This window comes from Culex quinquefasciatus, chromosome 2 (assembly GCF_015732765.1).
Source record: "Culex quinquefasciatus strain JHB chromosome 2, VPISU_Cqui_1.0_pri_paternal, whole genome shotgun sequence".
NCBI classification, from domain to species: Eukaryota; Metazoa; Arthropoda; class Insecta; order Diptera; family Culicidae; genus Culex; species Culex quinquefasciatus.
This window is the reverse complement of record NC_051862.1, coordinates 22,464,007-22,487,550: the sequence shown is the minus strand read 5'-3', so window position 1 is coordinate 22,487,550 and position 23,544 is coordinate 22,464,007. Positions and strand designations below refer to the sequence as shown.

Below are 23,544 nucleotides of genomic sequence, written 5' to 3'. Positions count from 1 at the left end.
TCTGGGGAATGGTTTTCTGGGGATCGTGACACAATCCACTTTGACGTTCAATTACAGCTTATTAAAAGCGTTTTCAACTGAAATCGAGTGAAAAAAGCTCAATAAGAAGTGAGGCAGCAACTTTCTATCACAGCAACCAGCTGTCCAATCAACAAAGTTAAAAAAAATATTTGAAATTTTCTAAGCTAATCGAAAATATTTTTTTTTGCAATTCCGTCGTGAAACAACTTACTACTCGGTGAACCTCGTTGGATAAATGTACGACTCGTGCTGAAAAAATCATCTTTTTGCAACTTGTTGCAGAAACTACTATTTCCGGGGTTCTTTTCCATCATAAAGTATTTCAAAATTGTAAAAACTGAACATTAAAATTCTATATAACTATATGAAAAATGTAAAGTCATACTTAATTTCAAACTTGATTTTACATCTAAGAATGATTTTTGAAATTTTGGTTGACGGTACTTACGATTTTTTTCCAAAATTCATAACTCCGGTCCAAGATTTTGCATCATCCTGAGCTGTGGCGCCTAAGATGCATTTTCAGTCTCTTGAAACAAATCGAAAATAAAAATACTTGGAAATTCAATGTTTAGTGATAACAAGTCAAATAACAAAAATAGGGATTTTTCTGTGTATCTATTTTCTGAAAAGTCCTGATTATAATCAGGAATTTTCAGAAAATAGATACACGGAAAAATATTATTACGGAAGAGATTTTAATCAGTACTTTTCAGAAAATAGAAACACGGATTTTTGTTATTTGATTTTTTATCACTAAAAGTTGAATTTCCAAGTATTTTTATTTTCGATTTGTTTCAAGAGATTGAAAAAAGGTATCTTACGCGCTACAGCTCAGGATGATGCAAAATCTTGGACCGGAGTTATGAATTTTGGAAAAATAACCTACAACTTTGCAAAAGTCTCCAAAAATAAATTAAAATGTTATATCTCAAGATTTTCGAATATTCACATGCCCACTTTGACAACCAGAATCTTTAAAAAACATGTTTTCCAAAAAAAAAACAATAAAATTAAAATTGGTTTGATAAACATAAAAAAATGTTGAAAAATTTAATTTTTATATGTCACATATCCTTCAATTCTATTCAGGAAAATTTAGCAAATTCTGAAAATTTAGAAAATTCGGAAAATTTAGAAAATTCTTAAAAATTAGAAAATTCTGTAAATTCTTTAAATTCTTAAAAATTATGACCATTCTAAAAATTCTAAAAATTAAAAAATTCTGAAAATTCTGAAAATTTTGAAAATTTTGAAAATTTTGAAAATTTTGAAAATTTTGAAAATTTTGAAAATTTTGAAAATCCTGAAAATTCTGAAAATTCTGAAAATTATGAAAATTATGAAAATTCTGAAAATTTTGAAAATTCTGAAAATTCTGAAAATTCTGAAAGTTCTGAAAATTCTGAAAATTCTGAAAATGCTGAAAATTCTGAAAATTCTGAAATTCTTTAAATTCTTAAAAATTATGACCATTCTAAAAATTCTAAAAATTAAAAAATTCTGAAAATTCTGAAAATTTTGAAAATTTTGAAAATTCTGAAAATTCTGAAAATTCTGAAAATTCTGAAAATTCTGAAAATTCTGAAAATTCTGAAAATTCTGAAAATTCTGAAAATTCTAAAAATTCTGAAACTTCTTAAAATTTTGAAAATTTTAAACATTTTGAAAATTTTGAAAATTCTAAAATTCGGAAAATTCTAAAAGTTCTGAAAATATTGATGATTCAGAAAATTCTAATTTTTTTTTGAGTCAGAATTTCTGAAAATTTAAAAAAAAATCGGGAAATTGTGTAAATCCTGAAAGTTCTGGAAATTTTGCTTAAGTATTTTTACTCCCAAAATTTTGTAAATTATCAAAATTCTCACAATTCTCAAATTATTCAAAATTCGAATTTTCGGAACTTTCATTTTTTTTCGGAAATTTCAAATTTGTCGGAATTTTTAAAATTTCAATATTGTTTAATATTTTTAAAAATTTGGAACTCTCAAAACTTTTAATGATTTAAAAAATTTCAAAGTTTTAAAAATTCTCAAAAATTTTAAACTCTCAAATTTTAAAATTCTATTATATATTTTTGATATTTTAATAATTTTAAATTTTAAATTTATTTAATGTTTTTATTTATTTTTTAACAATATCGAAACAAAAATAAAAGAAGAGTTTCGTGCAAGCAGTGGTGATGGGAAGGTGGATTCTTGTGGTGTTCTCTTTGTGCTATGTTCGTGTTCATGTTCAAGTCATGCATGCAGTGGGGGGTCATTGTGGTAATTAATATTATTGCGCGTCAGTATCGTGTACGCAGCAGGGCCAGGAAGATGGTTTTATGGTTGTGTTCGTTTTGTAATGTATTTGTATTAAAGTCTAGCATGGCTTTTTGTGGTGATGGTATGGTTTTGGTGGTGGTGGTGGTGGTGTTAAAAAAAAAACAAATGTTCAATTTACTAACATTGAGTCCAAAACCTCCCTACAAACATCTATACCACTAGGTGACATAGAGATCTCTGCGCATTCTAGATAGATGTTTACTAACATACCTTCCAATCCCCGAGGTTAGCAAGGTACCGGCCAGGAGCCCCTTATCTTACTGGATAGTATTACACGCTCATCTAAAGAGGAAAACATGGTATCTCCCGTGTTGGAATATTGTAACCGGATGAGAGTCTAGTGCTATCATACGTTTAATTACAGTTAAACAGCAAGATAAGCGTTGTGCAGCCATCCGGAATTGTGCGACCTTTATTGCTAATGCTAATGCTAATGCTAATGTAACATATCCTTCAATTCTATTCAATATTTCTTGTCATTTCATTTAATAAATAATAAAATAAATACTCTTCTACTAATACATTTTTTTACATACTATAAAATGATAGTTAAGGAGAGGATAGTGTAAAATATATTGTCAATTTTTTTAAATGCATCAAATGCACTACCAAGATTTTCCTTGAGACATACTGTTTTTTTAATGATAACAGCGAAATGATTAAACCGTCACAATTTTGCAAAAAAGTGTCATTCTTAATCACTCCCCTGTTTGTCAATATCCGCGAAATCGCAAATCTTCCAGATGAATCACACGAGTTCGATAACAAGCTCGTTTCTTTCAAAACTCACCCTCGCCTCTTCCCCGAGCACCATCGCCCGGTACGCCTCGTAGTGGCGCTCCGTGCGCACCCGGATGTCCATGTTGAGCAGCTCGGGCCGGAACTCGACCACCCCGACGACGTAGCTGTCGTCCAGCGCGTTCGACGACGCCATCCGGATGTCGCCCTCGAAGGTGTCGCCGCCGACATCGTTGCCTGGGCGCGGGTAGAACTGCGTGAAGGGGTTTTTTGACAGTTGGTTACCTTCGTCGTTTGTTTGCATTGGATCAAGGTGCTTACCTGTAACGTTGCTTTCGTCCAGCAGGTTAGGACTAGAAGGACTGGTAGGAGTTGCGATATTCCCGGTGGACGCTGGCCGTTCCGATGCATCATCGCACGACCCGTTTGAAGGTTGGGATTTCTCGTTGGGGCGAGCACATTACCTCCTCGCGGCGAAGCCGAGTGGCACAAGTGGCTTACTGACTTACTGAAGTCCGTTCGTCCCAATTTTTGAGGAGGAGCGCGCGCGAATTAAAACATTATTTCTCTCTCTGCGCGCTGCTGCGAGATTTGCCTCTCATTCACGTTATCGTTACTTTATTCACAGCACAACTTTTTGCTTCCTTCATTCTTATCTTTTCATTCACACACCATGGCTTGATTCACTCGTGTATTGTGTGTATTTCTGGAGCGATATGTGTGTAGACTGTCTGCTCACTTATTATCACTTCTTCTACTTGGTTTTCAAGACTTGTTGATCTTCTTGCGGTTATTTGTTGCACACTTGTCGAACACTACCGTCGATTTGCTCGTTAACAACCCAACTGCTGTAGTCGGTCAGGAAAGTTTCTGAAAAAAAAGAAGAACATCGCTTAGTACAAGTGCGGTTAGTTCAGCAAGGTACCCCGACTCCACATGTGATGACTGTTCCCCAGACGAAACCTCTTCAACCAACGACCACCAAACATCTACTGCGTAATTAGTATCAATCATCAATCCCAATCCATCGCGAACCTACAAAGCGAGATTCCGCGCCGCTTCCGCGCGCGGCCGCTACGGTCAGAAGTAGAATTAAAACTAATTACTTTCTTCCTATTTCGAGTGCAGCAGCTCACTTAAGTTCCGTTGAACTCTTGTTCAGAGAGCATCTTGAACCATCTCGTGGCAGCTGTGGCCGGCTGCAGTCGAAATAATGCGTGAAGAATTCTTCACGGCCATTATGGCGCGAGCTGTCAGAAATTTATGGCGTTTGCCATAATGGCCGACGATGCACTAGTTGCAAAAAAAAAAAAAAAAAAAAAACATTTTATTGTGCATTCTGCAAATGAATGACCGTGCTAGAAGAGATTCAGAATGACGGTGGTTGAAGAAAGGAACCGAAAATAGATTTCATTCTGCAAAGCCGGTTGGCGACGTCGTCGCCGTTTGAAGCTTGAACGTAAGTGCAAGTGTTGCGGGCAAACAACAATGACCGAGGTAAACAAGATATAGAAAAACGGAACGAATACCGAGCTGAGCTGTGTATATTGAGACGCAGTGATTCAGCAGGTTGTCGTTGAGGGCAGTGGTTGAGGAAGGTGATGACGGTGGATAGACGGAGCGCGCGCGTAGACAAATCAAGAAATTGTTTGGCTTCCGAAAAAGTAAAATAAGTTGCCGGTCTGTGCGGTATGGAGGGAATTGTTGTGACTGATACTATAATAATAGCTAGACCAAAAAATGTGGATGGTATGACGCAGCTGAATGATTTGGACATTGGACACTTGAAGAGAAAAGTTTCAATAGTTTTAAAACCATTACAATTTGTTTGCATTCTAATTTAAAAGAAATATTTTTTTTTTATTTTTAAGCAAGAGCCTTTTTAATTAACTTCATTTTATTCTAAAATTTGGAAATGAAATGGATATTTTTTTCGTTAACTGCACTCATAAGTAAACCTTTGTAAAAAAATAATTATTTTTTTTGATGATCGTAGTAATCGGTGCGTGCGGGCGTGATTTTTTTTTGCTGCGTCATGTTTTTTTCGAATTTAAAATTAACCTTCTAGGAAAAATTTAGAAAATTATAAAGTGTCTAAACCAGATATTAGATCCGTATTTTGCCTTTTTTGACAGTTGGTTGTAATGTCATCATCCGCGGAAAACTTTGTGAGGTGTAAGCTGCCATAGCGAAGAACTGGACATTTCTGCAGAAAGAGTGAAGTCTTCCGAGTGTTGGTCCAGAAGGGATTTCTACTTTCTTTTCGTATGGATATCGTTGAAGACGTCGGGAAGCTGTTCTAAGGAAATTGGAATGTTGAGTTCCAATCCCTACGAAATCTTCCAAGCCAATGGATCGGAATTTTGCTTGTGAAGGAGGTTTATTATGGATCGTTGAATCTGAATCTTGATTTGGTGAGATCTATCCATTTTATCTATCATTATTTGATTTTTTTCCCCTTATTTTATATAATATTCTATTGATCAAATGATATATCCATATTATCCCTTTCCCACCTTCCCTTTCTTCTATCCTCATTTCCTCCCCCTCCCAACCCCCCCCCCCCCTCTCTAAATATTATTATCTGCCAAATTTACACTAACACACCACACCACAACTGATTCGGAGCGTTTGGTACGGTATGTCCACGCATCCTTCCTCCCCTGATGATTCTGTGAAATGTGATCCGTTCACAGAATCTGTCTCTGCGGTTAATGCAACGCAGTAGGCCTGGCCGCTTTAATTTTTGCTATACATTTTCGGGGTAACTTGGATGTACTGTAATCATTAATATTGACAAGAAAGGACTTGAGGCGTAATCTTACCACAAGTTCTTCCAGGATGCTTTCTTCGGACTGGCTGCGCTTGTGTTCGATTAGATTAGATTAGATAAGATAAAAAAAAATAATTTAATTTTTTTCCAACTGTTGCAAAGGCATTTGTGTCGAATTGTTAGAAAAATGTTAAATTATTTTTATACAGCTTCTCACATTAATATTTTTAAATGTAATAATCCACTTACATTTCATAAGGCTTCCTAGTCAGAAAATTACCAACATATTTAAAGAGAATTTACATGGCAGCTGCGGTTTTGTTTGCATCAGATTTGCTATCTCTTTCAAGCAAAAGTTTTTTACTGTCATGCTACTTCCAGCTGGTTTTTTACTGACCGCCTGATAACTCACTCATTTTTTTTCAGCCGAACTTCAGCAGAAATCTGTGTTTTATCATGAAACAGTTAATACACTCAACCTCCGTTAGTTGGAAGGTTCCGGGTTCGATTCCCGACCGGTCTCCTTGAAATTATTCGACTATAATTGAACCTTGAATATAAACAAAAAACGCATGGAATCAGGTGGGATTCGAACTCACACCTTTGGATTGGTAATCAGATGCTCTAGCCACTCGGCCACTGAGGGGTTGACACCCCGAATTAATCCGTAGTGGTGAAATAATGTCACAAGGTCATTTACTAAATAATACAACAATCCCTCTCCCAACGATTCCCCCTACACACACCACACACCATATTCTATAAATAACTCGAAGTGGTTGGTACGGTATGTCCCCACTTCTTCTTCTTCCCCTGATGATTCCATGAAATGTGGGTTCCGTTCATAGAATCTGTCTCTTGCGGTTAATGCAACGCAGTAGGCCGGGCCGCTTTAGTGAGTGTAATACATTTCGGGGGTTCTCGAAAGTACTGCAATCATTAATAATGACAAGAAAGAACTTGAGGCGTAATCTAACCATAAGTTCTTCCCGGATGCTTTCTTCGGACTGGCTGCGCTTGTGTTCGATTAGATTAAATTAGATCAACCTCCGGTGGTTGGTCACTTTTCCGTTTGACACTTTTTTAGTTTGTACCGAGCCGGACCCTAAGATGACAGTTTTTGTGAGTTGCGCGTATTCACCGACAGATGGCCAGTGGGCCTCGTCAGAGTCCGCACTTTAAATACGCAACTCAAAATTTGCATGAGATTCTTTGTTTTCGTGACGGCTTTCACGGCACGCTCACTTCAACTGTTCTAGACTAATATTTGAACGTGGCGTATCTCTAAACAAGTTTTTCTTAAAAATGATTCCAGACTGCTTATTTTGTCGTTTCAAACCGAAACAAGGCAGAAACTATATTTATTCAAAATATTCGCCAATATTCAAAAGTTTGGCTATATAATATCAAAGGCCGCCATCTTAGGCCCACTGGGCCCACAAAAAAAGGTACGCTCAGTTTGTATGAGAGCTGTCAACATGCTCCCGGGCTGTTTGTACCCCGTTGGTTGGTCAAGGTCAAACTAAAAAGTGACGAACTGTCACTTTTTACACGGCGCTCACGCATACTATCAAAACAAACGTTTGGTAGTGTGTGTGAACTCCGTGTAAAAGGGGTGTCAAACTAAAACGTGACCCCGTTCGTTTGACAACAGTTGGTGTCAAACCATGGGGGTTTGAGTGTAATGTAAATTTAAATCTGAAATGTGGTAATCTTTTTTGTCGAATAATGCGTTGTTGGAGATCGGGCTCTGTGTTTTTTTGTAATTTTTCTTTATGTGAAACCCTACAATGTTAGAATTCAATTAAAATCTGCGGTAAATAATGATCTCAACTATTGAAAATAAAATGGGCCAAAAGCAAATTCAAGTCCAACTCTAAATTTTTTTGAAGGAAAAATTATCACAATATATTTGTGCATTTTTACAGTTTTGATGCTTAGCAATTTTCAACTAAAACGGGAAATGGATTTTATTTTATTTTGTTTTTAATTGGCTAAAACTATTTGGGGGCCCTTCCTATGACCAAAGAAGCCATGTTGTCTCATTGCACAGTGGTCCAAATCGCAAAATTAAGTGGAAAATGTATTTGATGATTTCACATACAAACCATTTGGGTGACCAAAAATCGCTATTTTGACAATTTTGGTCATTTCTGAGAGCAGATAAGGATTCAGCGGGCAAAATTACACGAAAAACCCTATAGTTGGACAATTTTCGAATTTCGTTAGGGTGGTCCCTTACACTTGAAAATTAGACATTATCAAATGAAGCTATCTCGAGTTGCCTGCGCTTTTTCGAGATATTTTTTTAAATTGCGTCTTTTTTACTTGAAAGGATGTAACTTTTGACCCTTAAGTTCAAATCAACCTGTCAAAAAATGAAAATGTTTGTTTTTTAGAGCTCTAAAAGTGTTCCGAATATCACTTTTCTCTTAAATTGTACTCTGAATTGCTACGTTCAAAAACCTGATGTTTGAAAGTTAGCTCAGATGCTTTCCCTAATTTTGGTCGTAGAAGGCGTAGATTGTGAGATAAAATGTTGGCATCGTCGACAAAATTGCTTGGATTGGTAAGCCCAACAACTTTCTAGAAGACAAAAAAAAATCACAAAAATATTCGTGAACAGTTATATTGTAATAATCACCCTAATTGATAACCACCCTAATTTTAAACCAAACCAAAAGCTTCTCCTTTCCATTTGCAACAACTCTTCTGAAGACCCCAAAGCTCCAAAACTTCATTTTTTTTTGGAAAATACGTTATGAGTTTTTTTTTTAAAGATTCAATAAACCAAATTTTCAATTGTTGCTTTTTGGGTGTTTTTTTTAATACCCCTGACTCAAGGCGGTTTCAAAAACACCCAAAAAAGCAAAAACTGAAAATTTGGTTTATTGGACCTTCTAAAAAATTCCGGACTTTTTCTACTTTAATTTGCGATCTGGACCACTGTGCATTGCACAGTGGGGCGAGGTGGCAATCTATCGGGACAAAATTAATAGCGCTCTGGGGTTACGTCCTAGAGCTTCAGTGTCTTCAGCAAAGTTGCTCAGAAAAATCAGGGCTACATTTTGGTACTAAAATGTAGTTCCAATTTTGGCCGCATAGGTGGCGCTGAAATCTAACATTTTCCAGTGACCTCCTAGCGAGTTGGTGTCTTCGACAAAGTTGTAGATTTCGCCAAATTACGTATAGTCACGCTACATATCGAAATTCTCTAAAATAACTGTGCTAAGTTACAGTTAGTTTAAAAAATAATTATAAGATATAGTCAACATAGCGCCGGGGAGACAAAATCTGGCCCGCGGGCCAAACGAAGAACGCGAGGTGAGTTTTTTGTGGCCCGCGGACCCATTTTGAATAATAATGTGGAATGGTCACTTGTTAAATGATATTATTTTCCTCAAAATGAAGGAGTATTTAAACTTATTTATGCTTATAATTTATTTTTGTTTATATAAAACTTATGATTTATCATTTTTTTTAACCTCATTTACGACACAAATATGTTATAAATCTTTCTTATTGCATTGGTTCACCCGTACAATTTTGGTCAAAATGGTACGTAAATGTTTGAAAATCTTTTGAATGATTTTAATGAAAAAATGGCACAACAAAAAAATTGGCGACTTTTTTTATTATATTTTTTTCACAAAAAAAAATTTCAAAAAAAAAATAATAAACCGTTTGTGTAGTATTTTTTGTGTTTTTTGGAAAAAGATAAATTTTACTCGAAATATTTGTTTGACTTTAGTTTTAATGTAAAATCGAATTTGCAATAAAATAGCACTTACAAGTTTTTTTTAATAAAGTGCACCGTTTTTAAGATAAAGCCACTTAATATTTTATTTTAGCTTAAAAAACTTTTTTTCGATTTAAAAAAAATATATTTTTTTCGAAGAGTTGAGAAAATTTAAAATTAAATTACTTAAGAGACAATGTAGATCGGACCTCTGGTTGTTGAAATAAAGCGAATAAAATATAAAGAAACAAGAAAATTGAAGTTGTTAAGAGGCAGTATTTGTAAATATTGCTCGGTTTGTTCTAGAGGTCGTATCGAGGTGCTCCGATTTGGATGAAACTTTCAGCGTTTGTTTGTCTATGCATGAGATGAACTCATGCCAAATATGAGCCCTCTACGACAAAGAGAAGTGGGGTAAAACGGGCATTGAAGTTTGAGGTCCAAAACACATGAAAAATCTTAAAATTGCTCGCATTTCCGTAAAACTTCATCAATTCCAACTCTCTAAAATGCATTCAAATGGTCTTTCGAAGCCCTTCAAAATGTGCTATAGACATCCGGGATTGGTTTAACTTTTTCTCATAGCTTTTGCAAATTACTGTTAAAAATGGATTTTTTTAAACCTTAATATCTTTTTGCAACAGCCTCCAACACCCATACTCCCATAGGTCAAAAGATAGGTAATTTCATGGACTATAAACCTACGGAAATAACTTTTTGGCCAATCGCAGTTTTTCTCATAGTTTTTCGATTTTTCTAGAACAAACATTTTACAACGTTAGTTTTTGCCCTGTAGGCCACCATAGCGGCACTTTTTAGTCTCAATTTTGTCATATTCGAAATCCTCGGCGTGGTGACGCGCGGTCAATTATGTGGCATTGTGTGTGAAAAGAAAAGAATTTTATTTCGTGTTTCATCCTGATTGACTTGCTCAAGTCCTTCCTACATCATCGTTGATCGGGAGGCATGACGTCGTGTGAATTGTTGCATTAAAATAAGTTTAAGTGTTACTGTAAATGACTGTAAAAAAGTCCTTCCTATATCATCAATGTCGTCTGGGTAATCGTGATGAAAAATTACATTTATTCAGTATTTAAATACCTGTGCGCGAGTGTTTTGGTGTGCTAATTAGAAAGACCTTCCCATAGCATCGTTGCTCGGAAGGCTCGCCGACGGGTTTGTTATGAAAGTCCTCCCCATGGCATCGTAGCTCGGGAGGCATCGAAAAGCCAATACCTTATCCTACTAACCCAAAAAAAATAATCACGTGATGCTTGAAGGAGATGCTGTGGATTCAACGGTCTCAAGCGGTATCAACAAGTATATAGCGAAAAACTATGTGCTTGATGAGTCTGCAACTTCAACTATCGGACTAACATTCCTCCCTTTCGTTGAACTGCAGGCTTCTTGGGAGGGCGCCGGTATTGACTAATAAAGTCGGGGTCTTCAGGGGTTAAACAGTGAACGGATGGTTGGCTCCCACTGATCATTTTTGATTCATTGTTTAACTTCAGCTGATCTGTCAATAACGGAGTAGCAGCTCATTGGCAGTCAACCATGCGCATGCTCATGCTCATGCTGCTCAATTTTGTCATATTCGAAATCCTCGGACAATTTCACGTATGTTATAAGTATTGGAGTTGTAAATTTGATTTAAAATATAATTAAATAAAACATTTTTGAAAAAAGAAATAGATCTTATTTACCCTGTGATCAATACGTCAAATGCTGTATCAAGTAGGCGAAACCCTGTTTTACCCCTAATTAAACAAATTGTTAAAAAATATTTTAATTCATTCTTAATGGCAATTTTTCCAATCAAATTTACAACTCCAATACTTCTAACTTATGTGAAATTGTCCGAGGATTCCGAATATGACAAAATTGAGACTAAAAAGTGCCGCTATGGTGGCCTACCGGCCAAAAACTAACGTTGTAAAATATTTGTTCTAGAAAAATCGAAAAACTATGAGAAAAACTGCGATTGGCCAAAAAGTTAATACCATAGGCTTATAGTCCATGTAATTACCTATCTTTTGACCTATGGGAGTATGGGTGTTGGAGGCTGTTGCAAAAAGATATTAAGGTTTAAAAAAAAACCATTTTTAACAGTAATTTGCAAAAGCTATGAGAAAAAGTTAAACCAATCCCGGATGTCTATAGCACATTTTGAAGGGCTTCGAAAGACCATTTGAATGCATTTTAGAGAGTTGGAATTGATGAAGTTTTACCGAAATGCGAGCAATTTTAAGATTTTTCATGTGTTTTGGACCTCAAACTTCAAAGCCCATTTTACCCCACTTCCCTTTGTCGTAGAGGGCTCATATTTGGCATGAGTTCATCTCATGTATAGACAAACAAACGCTGAAAGTTTCACCCAAATCGGAGCACCTAGATACGACCTGTTACACATTGGTGAAAAACTCGCTCTTAAGTCTCATCCAAACAGCCCTTTATTTTCTAGTACCAATGTCTCAGAAACTAATGGTCCAATTTTCAATGTTAAAAACAAGGGTCCTGATTGCTCAAAATCAACCACTCCATTCGCGAGCACAAATAGCAGGCGACGCGATACTGCCCTGATGAATTCCTACCGTTTGTCACTTTCACACCATTCGCTCCCGGACACTCTCTTTTCTACTCTCCTTCTCTCTCTGATCGGCTCAGTCTCCGAACGGCTCAGACAGGCCGAACGTCGCTGATCACTCTGAACTGAACACATTTTTTCTGTGATGCGCTGCGTTATACTCATTGTTTTGGGCTGCCTAAAATCAATGTTGTGCATTTATTTTGATTTCATGACATTATAGACACCATTAAAAGAAATTTCCACCAAGAAAAAATCAAATTGATGGCAAACTGAGGGCATGGAGACAAAAAGACTGCCTCGCTGGCATTTTGTGAGAATGGCTCTTCGCTGAGCATGGTAGTGTGTGAGTGTCGTCGAGTGACGGAGTAGACAAATATTTTCACGATGTATTTGTTCGCTGAGTCAACAGTTGGGGCCACTCGCTAGCTGCTTGCGAGTATCATTCGCTCATGAATGTCAGCGGGTTGGAATAGGCGACGAATGGATAGGCGATGAGTGAGTGGTTTCCATTCAATGAACCGAAAATCAGGACCCTTGGTTAAAAAAAAAATAAAAATTTGTGAAATTTTCCGATCTTTTCGAAAAAAAATAACTAGAAAATTTTGTAATCAAGACTAACATTTCAAATTTCGAATTTTCGAGTAAAATGTATATTTTCCCAATAAAACACATTTAAAAAAATATATCTCGGCAGCTTTTTGTTAATTAAAAAAAAAAAATAAATACGGAGATTGGGAAATTGAATTTTTGTGAGAAATAAATAATTTAAAAATCTGCAAAATTTGTCCGTGTACCGTAGTCCTGAATATTTACAACTTTGCCGAAGACACTAAAAGAAAATTATTTCAAAAGATACCGATTTTCAAATACTTGCGTACCACTTTTAAACGAATAGCTGCCAAAATTGTATGGGCTCATGTGAGCAATTCTCTACAAAACCGGCCGATTTCGACCATTTTTATTTTTTGTATTTTTTGATTTGGCTCAAACTTTGTGGGGGCCTTCCCTATGACCAAAGAAGCCATTTTGCATCATTAGTTTGTCCATATAAATTTCCATACAAATTTGGCAGCTGTTCATACAAAAATGGTACGTATATATTCGAAAATCTGTAACTTTTGAAGGAATTTTTTGATCAATTTGGTGTCTTCGGCAAAGTTGTAGGTATTGTTAAGGACTATTTAGAAAAAAATAGGTACACGGAAAAAAAAATTTCCCGATTTTTTTTATTAACTTTGTTTTCACAAAAACTCAAATACCCAAAATACGTATTTTTTGATTTTCGAGATTTTTTGATATGTTTTAGGGGACAAAAATCCGCAACTTTTGAGCTATAGAGAAACATGGTCAAAAAATCTGCCGCCAAGTTATGATTTTTTGAAAAACTGGTGATTTTTGGAAAAATCGAAATTTCATACATAAAATTTTTTTGACCTCATTTTTTAATGCAAAATTGAATTTGCAATCGAAAAGTTCTTTACAGATTTTTTGATAAAGGGCTCCGTTTTCAAGATATAGCCACCGAAAGTTTGATTTTAGCGAAATATTTGCAGTTTTTCAATTTTTAAAAATAGTGACCATGAGTGACCATTTCTTAAAAATATTTTTTTTGAAAAGTTCAGAAAATTTGCTATAAAATTGTCTAAGAGACATTGAAGATTGGACATCGGGTTGCTGAGATACAGCGGCTTAAAGAAAAAGAAACACGAAAATTGAAGTTTTCTAAGTCTCACCCAAACAGCCAACCATTTTCTAATGACGATATCTCAGCAATTAATGGTCCGATTTTCAATGTTAATACATGAAACATTCGTGAAATTTTTCGATCTTTTCGAAAAAAATATTTTGAAAAAAATTAAATCAAGACTAACATTTTAAAAGGGCCAAACTTTGAATATTATGCCCATTAAAAATGCTAGTATTGATTTAATTTTTTTCAAAATATTTTTTTTGAAAAGATCGGTAAATTTCACGAATATTTCATGTATTAACATTGAAAATCGGACCATTAATTGCTGAGATATCGTCATTAGAAAATGGTGGGCTGTTTGGGTGAGACTTAGAAAACTTCAATTTTCGTGTTTCTTTTTCTTTAAGCCGCTGTATCTCATCAACCAGAGGTCCAATCTTCAATGTCTCTTAGACAATTTTATAGCAAATTTTCTAAACTTTTCAAAAAAAATATTTTTAGAAATGGTCACTCATGATCACTATTTTTAAAAATCGAAAAATTGCTAATATTTCGCTGAAATCAAACTTTCGGTGGCTATATCTTGAAAACGGAGCCCTTTATCAAAAAATCTGTAAAGAACTTTTCGATTGCAAATTCAATTTTGCATAAAAAAATTAGGTCAAAAAAATTTTATGTATGAAATTTCGATTTTTTCCAAAAATCACCAGTTTTTCAAAAAATCATAACTCGGCGGCAGATTTTTTGACCATGTTTCTCTATAGCTCAAAAGTTGCGGATTTTTGTCCCCTAAAACATATCAAAAAATCTCGAAAATCCAAAAATACATATTTAGGGAATTTGAGTTTTTGTGAAAAAAAAGTTAATAAAAAAATCGGGAAATTTTTTTTTCCGTGTACCTATTTTTTTCTAAATAGTCCTTAACAATACCTACAACTTTGCCGAAGACACCAAATTGATCAAAAAATTCCTTCAAAAGTTACAGATTTTCGAATATATACGTACCATTTTTGTATGAACAGCTGCCAAATTTGTATGGAAATTTATATGGACAAACTAATGATGCAAAATGGCTTCTTTGGTCATAGGGAAGGCCCCCACAAAGTTTGAGCCAAATCAAAAAATACAAATAAAATCCAATTCCGGTTTTGGTAGAGAATTGCTCATGTGTGAGTTTACCTATGGCACAAAATGGCTCAAAAAGTTTGAGCCAAATAAAAAAAAACAAAAATATGAAATGCACGAGAATTTCGTAGAAAATTGCTCTACTGTAAAAAATTGGCAAAACATCAATAAATTAATAAAAATATTTTACTTTCTATTTTTTGTGACTTTTCCCGATCTATATTCTTAAAATTAAAAATTTTCAAAAAATCTTTAAAGTTTTTTTGTCGACCTTCCTCATAAAAAGTTTATATGGAACAAAGTTTAAAAATGATGTGTTGATAAAGTAAGACACTTGCCTTGCTACTACAGTCCAGACTCGATTGTCCGAAGTTTCGAGTATCCGAAGGTTTGTATGAGACTACGGATAATCGAATCACAAACAATTTTTTTACGTTATTTTCTTTTTCTTGTTTTTAACATCAAATTTGAGTCAAATTTGAATAGTTGATTGCTTATTTTTTTTTTCAATATTTCGTCACCACCATATTGGCCGCCATCTTGAAATTAAAAATTCTAAATAACTTTAGCGCAGTTTAGAGGTGATACTTATGCCCGACAGTCAAAAATAAGACAACGAACAGTTTAGTTTTCAAGATTCGATTATCCGAAGTGGAATTTTTCCGAGACCTTCGGATAATCGAGTCTGGACTGTATTTCATTATTGCATTTCATGATAAATCAACAAATCCCGAACGTAAATAATAATAAATGTGTTTAGAGGAATACTTTCAACACTAAATGCCATAATCTAATTATCTTCTTGGTTCAAACACTGAACTTCAAACCAGAAGGTGTTTAATAGACCGCTAAATGCTTTTTACAGAGTTAATTCGTATTAAGATTTAGGATTAAGCTCGACTCCATTAGATTAAGCTAGTCACCAATGATCGAATTCACTCCATTTCAATGTCCCACGATCTACTTCGCTATCGTCGATCAAATCTGCACATCCTTGACCTGACAAAACAACTTTACGACGACAATGACCCACAAAAAAACATTTCACTGACATCATCCCCAAGAACAGCTCAACAATCCTCAACACTAAACCACATTCAATCGCTTTCCCCGTCATAGCGAGGAATCACATCACATCAGATTTCCTTCATAAATAAACTCCGTCCGTCACGCAGCCTAAACTGATCGATATCTCGCCGTAATCCATCAATTGTGTTGTGACCGCCACCACTCGAAGTTATGCGCGTGGCGATCATGTTTACTACCGAAGTCGCCTCTATAAGAGTCGTGTTGCATTTAGTAGAGAAAACGCACACGCCACGACAATGGTCTCTGCAACTTTCTTGTTGTTCATGATCCATCCGCTCAACCTGCATTAATATGCAATCGGTTCAACCGGCGTCCAACGTCGTGGACACTTCGCGCCATGCACCGCGTAACTCGAACCATTCAAACACCACACGTCCAAGGTCGTACCCACGATCGAGCTGTAAGCCGAAGTCGCGATCGTTGTCGATCGTTGAACCACTGACTTGGCGATCGCCAGCTGAGCTGTTTTCTTCCTCTGTACTCTTGGCTTTGTTCAGGGATCACTTACTTCGTCGATTACACGTAGACTCCTCGTAGAGGATCACTTCTTCGACCCGACCTCTGCTATCACTCGCGCACTTCTGACTTTGGAAAGCACTTCGTCGTTTCACCGCTCCACCGAAATGTGTAAAGTTCCGTTTTTTTGCCTACATACTGCTTTCCGATCCAAATTTCCCATGCGTACCACCCCTCTTGGTTGGTATGCCAATCAACGCCGCATTATCGCGCTTCCACAAGACCCCGAATATCTACCGCGAGCAGAGACGTACGATCGACCCCGGGAGGAACCCACTTTTGGAGAGTTCGTTCTACCTATACTGATTTGGCGTGCGGTTTCTTCCTCTCCTGCTCGCTCACACTCACTCTGACTCGGCGGCTATTGATAAGTGATTAAACATATTGGAATGTTATTTCCGACTGGTGAGTCGAGTCCGCCCGAGTGGACGGAGAACTCTCCCGAAACTGGTGGTGCGCTGGAATTACTTTGTGTTGGTTTTTCGAGTGTGGCTTGCGTATATGCATATCGCGCGGTGGCGGCGGCGGCTATATGGATGTGAGGAGAGGTGTACGCGTATAATTGGTTAGAGGTAGGGTGGTTCTTGGGCCAGGATCGGGACTAATTAAGTTATGGTGGTGTGATAAGATTTACGCTGCATTTCAGTGTTCAAATTTATTTTCGATATAAAATGTTGAGTAATTTTCTGAGATTTCGGTCATTCGTTTTTTTTATCCAGCTGAAACTTTTTTGTTGCCTTAGGTTTGCCCAAAGAAGCCATTTTGCATCATTAGTTTGTCCATATAATTTTCCATACAAATTTGGCAGCTGTCCATACAAAAATGATACATGAAAATTCGATAATCTGTATCTTTGGAAGAAATGTTTTGATCGATTTGAGTCTTCGGCAAAGTTGTAGATATGAATAAGGACTACACTGAAAAAAAAGATACACGGTAAATTTTTTGGTGATTTTTAATTTCACTTTTTGTCGCTAAAACATGATATTCAAAAAAAAACACTATTTTTATTTTTTATTTCCTAATATGTTATAGGGGACATCAAATACCAAATTTTCAGAAATTTCCAGAAAGGGCAAAAATTTTTTGACCGAGTTATATTGCACACTTTGCACCAAATTCTCCACCCTTGCAAATAATATCTGCATACAAAATATTTGCACACTTGAAATCCTACCCCTTCTCCCCCCCGCTCGCCTGTAGTGGTGCGTGTCTCGACTGAGCTTTGTTGCTTTCGACCACTTTAGATCAGTTTCGGTGTGTGCCTTAGATAGTTTTTTCTGCTGTAGTTTGAGGTATGCACTTTGTTGGAGAGCTTTTCGCAACTTGCACGATTGTCTAAAAATCTCTGAAATGGTCACCAATAATTATTTTTTTCATAAAATCGAAATATTGGTCGCAAAAATTTTCCAATTTCATTTTTTGATGTAAAAACTAACATTTCAAAATGGCCAAACATTCAATATTACGCTCTTTTGAAATGTAAGTCTTGGTTTGAAAAAAAGTTGAAAATATTGCTCGAAAAGATTGGAAAATTTCACGAATGTTTCATATTTTAAAATTGGAAATAGGACCATTAGTTGCTGAGATATTGACATTACAAAAAGGTGGGTTGTTTGGGTGAGACTTAGCAAACATCAATTTTTTCTGTTTTTAAGGGGTTACGTACACGAACTGTCAAACTTTGGGAACGTTTTTCTCTAAACACCGAGTTGATTGTGGTTTGGTTCTGGGATGGGATAAACAAAGAGAAAAAAACCTATTGTCAAACTAAACCACTTTCAACATGGCCGCTTCTGTCAACCTAAACCAGTCCTTTCTTATGAGGAGAAAATAAGAAGTATTGTATATTGAGTTGAAAAAAAAATTAAACGAATTTAAATCAATTTCACAAATAATTGTAAATTGCATTAATAGATTGATTAAAATATTTTCAATTGAAAGGCATTTATTTCTATCGTACACCGAAAGTTGACTTATCAGCATTTTCATTTTAAAAAACAATACATTTCATGAACCGACTATTCTTTTGCCCATTTAAAACTCTTGTTATTTTTTTTGCGCGTTACATAGAAATGTCATCTAAGTTGAACAATATCAAACCTGTGTTTCCCATGAAATTAAAATGTGGCGTAAAGAAACAACATTGTAGAACTGGATTTAAAAATCAAACAAAAATAATGGCCACAGTTTAGCCTATTTGATTTTTTTTTGCACTTTTTTATTTCAACACATTGCCACAAATTGAAAAACAAACTTTTATGCTCTTTGTAGTGAATGAATTGGTACAAATTTGAATTTTTGCCAGCCATTTCTTTCGATTCTGACACCTTAGGGCGTGCGACCTAAGGAATGTTAACTTTCTTTAAAGTTGAGTAAAAATTGCCGTTGAATTCGACGTCTCCTCTTTGTGGAACTGGGAAAGATTTATTTACTTTCTTTGCGTAACGGGACAACGACAGGAGCAGATCAAAAAAAATCTCCCCTCCCATTTAATGACTTGCAGGCTCGCTTGCAGGCTTTTTAGGATTTTTTTTAGATTGATGTAAGAAAACGCATTGAAATCGTATTGCATTTTTCACATCCAAATGAAAATGAAAAATCTTTCATATTAAAAACACATTAAAAATTGAAGAAATGAACATTTTGCGATTTGCCAACCATTTCAAGTAATTTGTATCCGGCAGCTCCTTATGAACGGATCCACCGTAAAACGATGGAATATAAACTCAGGATTCTCCACCCACGTCCAACCGCAAATTTTAACAGCCAAATTCAAAAAAAAAAAATCTGCGAGGAGAAACTAAACAACAAGTCATCCACATGCTTGAGCACTGAGTTGAAAAACATCATCAAGAAAATTTGAATTGTCAAGCTATCTGAATCACAGATTGCTTGATATTTGTTTTCGAAAACGAATTTTCTTGCAAAAAAACAGAAGAAGAATACAAACGTAAACACTCAATAAGAAGACTCTATCCAGCCGTCCCGTCCCAGGTTTGGTTGAGCGTTTTAGCCACGGTTACGACACGACTGTCATCCACATACAAAGCGATTGAAGTCAAATTCGAACCAAGATCGAACCAAGTTTTTAGCGCGTGGCATTTGAAAAGGTCGTATACCCATCGGATATACATTACATAAATAAAAACTTTTTTCCGTTTTTTTTCTTTAGAAAGATTTATGTTTAATCTCAAATGTGAACTAGGGGAACAGCATATAATTCCATTTAGAACCTACTGTTGGCATATCAGCACTTTGGTGTTCAGTTACAGCTAGTTTAAAGCATTTTTGACAAAATTCATTTTAATACAACGGACAGGAAATATCAACCAAATTTCATTTTGTTTCAAGGAAACTGCAGCTATTCAATTTTTAGTTCAGTTCAGTGTGTTGTGTTGTTTTTCTTGAATGGCCAAGTAGAACTTTGTTTTATTGATCTAATAAATGTTAAATGTAAAAAATAACGTAATGCTTGTAACTATCTCGCATATATATGCAAAAAATGTAAAAACAGAGGTAGAAACTAACAAAAATCATAATTTGAGAAAAAATTATGTATTTATTTCATACGACCTTTTCAAAAACCACAGCGCCTCTGGTGGGGACTTCAGGAAACTGCATGCGTGTCAGATCCCTGGTTTGAGCAGAATGCATTACTATGAATACAAAGAGACGAGTTGTTCCTTTTAATTCCGCTATATAGGGGAGAGTGGGGAGACTTGATCCCCGGGGACACTTGATCCCAAGCCTGTATCTCGTCAGCATGTGGGTAAAACAATTAGCTTTGTTCTAGAAAGTTGTGCGAAATTGACTAAAACTCATTGTAGAAAACAAAGAAAAAAATTAAAAAATGTTTAGATTGAGTTACACACATTTTTCTATGAAGTGCTGCAAAAAACTTCGAAGAGATCTTTTTTCTTTGTTTTGATAAGTATAGAAAACACTCAGAAATTATTCAAAAAAAAAAAATTTATACATGAATTGTTTGATAAACGTATCAACTCCAAAACCCTTACGAAATTGACGTTAAATTTATCGTCATACTATTTTTACAATCAATTGTTTAAAAAAGTGCGTTTAGGGAGACTTGATCCCTGCATTTTTACAGTCACTGGAATCATCCTCAAGATTAAATAATTGGGCTGGGGTTTCGTACATAGTTTCCTTTAGTATAGTTGTACATAACTTACTGCAGTTTGAACCATTTTTCAATAGTTTTGTAAACAAAAATTAGCAGCTTTTGTAAACATGCTCAATTTTGGTCTAAAAAATGAAAATTTTAGGTTTTTAAATTTTTTGCATGCTAAACTTGTTATATTTTGAACACAAACGTACAGGTTTAATGTGAAATTGCTGTAACTTATAGAAAATTAAAAGTTTGGATGAATAAGAAACATTTTTCATACGATTTCTTCAAAATGTTGATAGGGGGATCAAATTACCCCAACATTTTGAAAATGTCGGTTTAAAATAATTTTTTAAAACGCTTGGCATGATTCGAAGAGTTTATCTGATGAAATACCCTTATCAGCCAAACATAGTTGAATGTTTAAGCTTTCAATTCATGCAAAAAGATCTTAGTTTTGTGAGAAATTGACAAAGTTATGTGCGATACAAAAAAAGGGGATCAAGTCTCCCCACTCTCCCCTACAGAGTTGATTTACGGGTGCCACGATATCCCGAGATGGGATGGACCAAATTGGTTGACATTTGAGGTGAAGACTCCCAATACATATCCCATGTGCATGACGAAGCCCGATTTTAAAATTATGCCTTGTGAAAAATACAAAAATCAAAACTGACGATTTTTTACATGAAAAAAATACAAATATTTTTATCTTTTTTTAAATATTTTTTTTGAGAATCGGCCTCCGTCATGCACACGGGCACGATTTGACGAGTCTTCACCAACATTTTAGCTAATTTGCTCAAAGTAGCATTAAGATATCGTGGCACCGTTTTTTGAAACTGCTATCTTCAAATATTAAATAGTTAGGCTTGAATTTTAAATTTAGTTTTTTTTTATTTTCCTCTCGGCTCGCTAGACCAGATCTGAAGGACAAACATTTCAAATAAAATGTTTATCAGCCGTTGCAAATATTTTTTGAAGTTTATGTCCCTCGACTCGGGATTCAAAAGCCAGTTTTATTCAAAATGTAATAACGTACGAAGTTCTGTGTTTTTCAGAATGATAAATAGTTCTGTGTTTTGCAGAATGATAAATATAGCAAGCAATCTGTCGAGTTCACAAAATAATTTCAGTAAACCAGAAGTTGTTTAAGAACTGGCGTCCCGATTCACCTTAACGGAAAAATGAAAATGAGTTTGAACAGAAAACATGCATCTATTTTTGATCATGTTGCCATTTTTTTCACTCAAAGCAGATAAAATTTAGTTTGATGCTTAAAGTGTTTTGAGTACAGGTTTAAAATATCTTCATTTTACTAGACATATTTAGTAGAATTTCAAAGTAAACGTGGAGACTTCGTGCTCAAAACTGGTCTAAAACGTGATTTTCGAGCAAAAAACACATTTTAGACCAGTTTTGAGGACGACGATTTTGACAGGAGCAAGACAGCACAATACTTTCTTGGGGAGAGTTTTAGAAAATTTTTACGCTATTGTGTTTGTTCTAGTGGAATATAAAAATTATAAAACTGTTAAAAATAGTGTTTTTCCATACTAATTCCCAAACAAAATTGAAATGCAATGCGTAAAATGTGAACGCAACCAATTGCTCCCAAATTTAGGGAGTTGTTTTGAGGCCCAAAAAGCATAAAAAAAAACTTTGATCCGGTTTGATTTGCTATTTTTTTTTATTTCCCATATAACGACGATCCAGCCTAGTGAACCATCCTGCATTTTTCGTGAGGCTTTTCGCAACATCTTTGGATAATTTAAGAAAAAAAATTAATGAAAAAAAACGTTATATCACCTTCAAATTTTACTTCTAAACTTAAAAATACAAAAATCATGCAAATAGCGTGTATTCTTATTTCAGTGTATTTAGGAAAGTTTAGCACAATCAGATAGAAACATCTCTCATGTTAACAGTGACAACAATGCACGGAGTTTTTTTCGATTTTTATTGAATATCTCAGGATTGAAATTGAATTTTGGGGACTTTTCAAGGTCAAAAGGTGAGGCATTCAGAGCTGCATAAAATTGCGTTCCTATCTCAATTTGGCCCAAAATGCAAGTGCTGCAAGGTAGCGCGACAGCGACGATTTGGAACAAACAGGTTGGATCGTTTGTAATCACTTTGTATTAGGTCCATTTTCATTGTTTTGCTTGATGAGTTTTTAAGCCCGATTGTTCATTCTGGTAAAAAAATCAATAGATGAATTCTAATTTTGATTTAATTTTTTAAGGTGTGAAATATGTTCATGTGTAAATTCGAAATTTGAGTTTTTTTTATTTTGCTGTTTTTTTTTTGCTTCCAAACTAGAACCACCCAAATCAATCACGGAAAGTTTCGTATTGGTCACTATTCCGTACTCCTTGCGTTTGCCTTCTTCATATATGTATGCACCGCAAACGCAAGTCGCAATCGACCAACATCGTCGTCGTCGGGCCGGCCATAGAGCAGAGATAGCAGACCGGCCTTTTCGTGGCCTTCCTCATTCCCACCGATTCTCTCCCTTGCTTCCTCACGATTCCAGGCAGTTGGCCGGCGCGCACATTCTAGTGCCGCCGCGGAATTTCTGTGTGTTGGCGTTTTTATTTTCGCTCCCGTACAACCAATTTGCGTAGACTTCTTTCTGTTCAGGGGGGGAGGAGATATTTTTGACGAGATTTCATAGAAAACAACTGTAAGTTCATTTGAAAATGAAAGTTTGGCTTCAAATTTCAAATTGAGCGATAGTAGAGCCCCTTACTCTATGTTTATATTGAATTTCCAGCACTCAAAACAACTCAAAAAAAAGTTATGTA

At 35.4% G+C, this 23,544-nt stretch overlaps 1 protein-coding gene across 8 annotated transcripts in view; it reads right to left on the bottom strand.

The window, feature by feature from the left end:
• The window catches only part of LOC6053989 (vanin-like protein 2), a 30,153-nt gene that overhangs the window by 5,880 nt on the left and 729 nt on the right, over positions 1-23,544 (bottom strand). For 2 of the 8 annotated variants that reach the window (XM_038254698.1, XM_038254697.1), the window contains exons 2-3: positions 3,408-3,956; positions 3,139-3,339 (exon numbers count right to left, since the gene is read on the bottom strand). In XM_038254698.1, the coding sequence (XP_038110626.1) occupies positions 3,139-3,339; positions 3,408-3,500 (294 nt within the window). In that variant the 5' untranslated portion in view covers positions 3,501-3,956. Of the gene's footprint in view, positions 1-3,138; positions 3,340-3,407; positions 3,957-4,017; positions 4,093-4,125; positions 4,176-16,479; positions 16,501-16,600; positions 16,951-23,544 lie in introns of those variants that run through there. The other 6 variants (XM_038254696.1, XM_038254702.1, XM_038254703.1 and 3 more) reach the window with 6 other exon arrangements.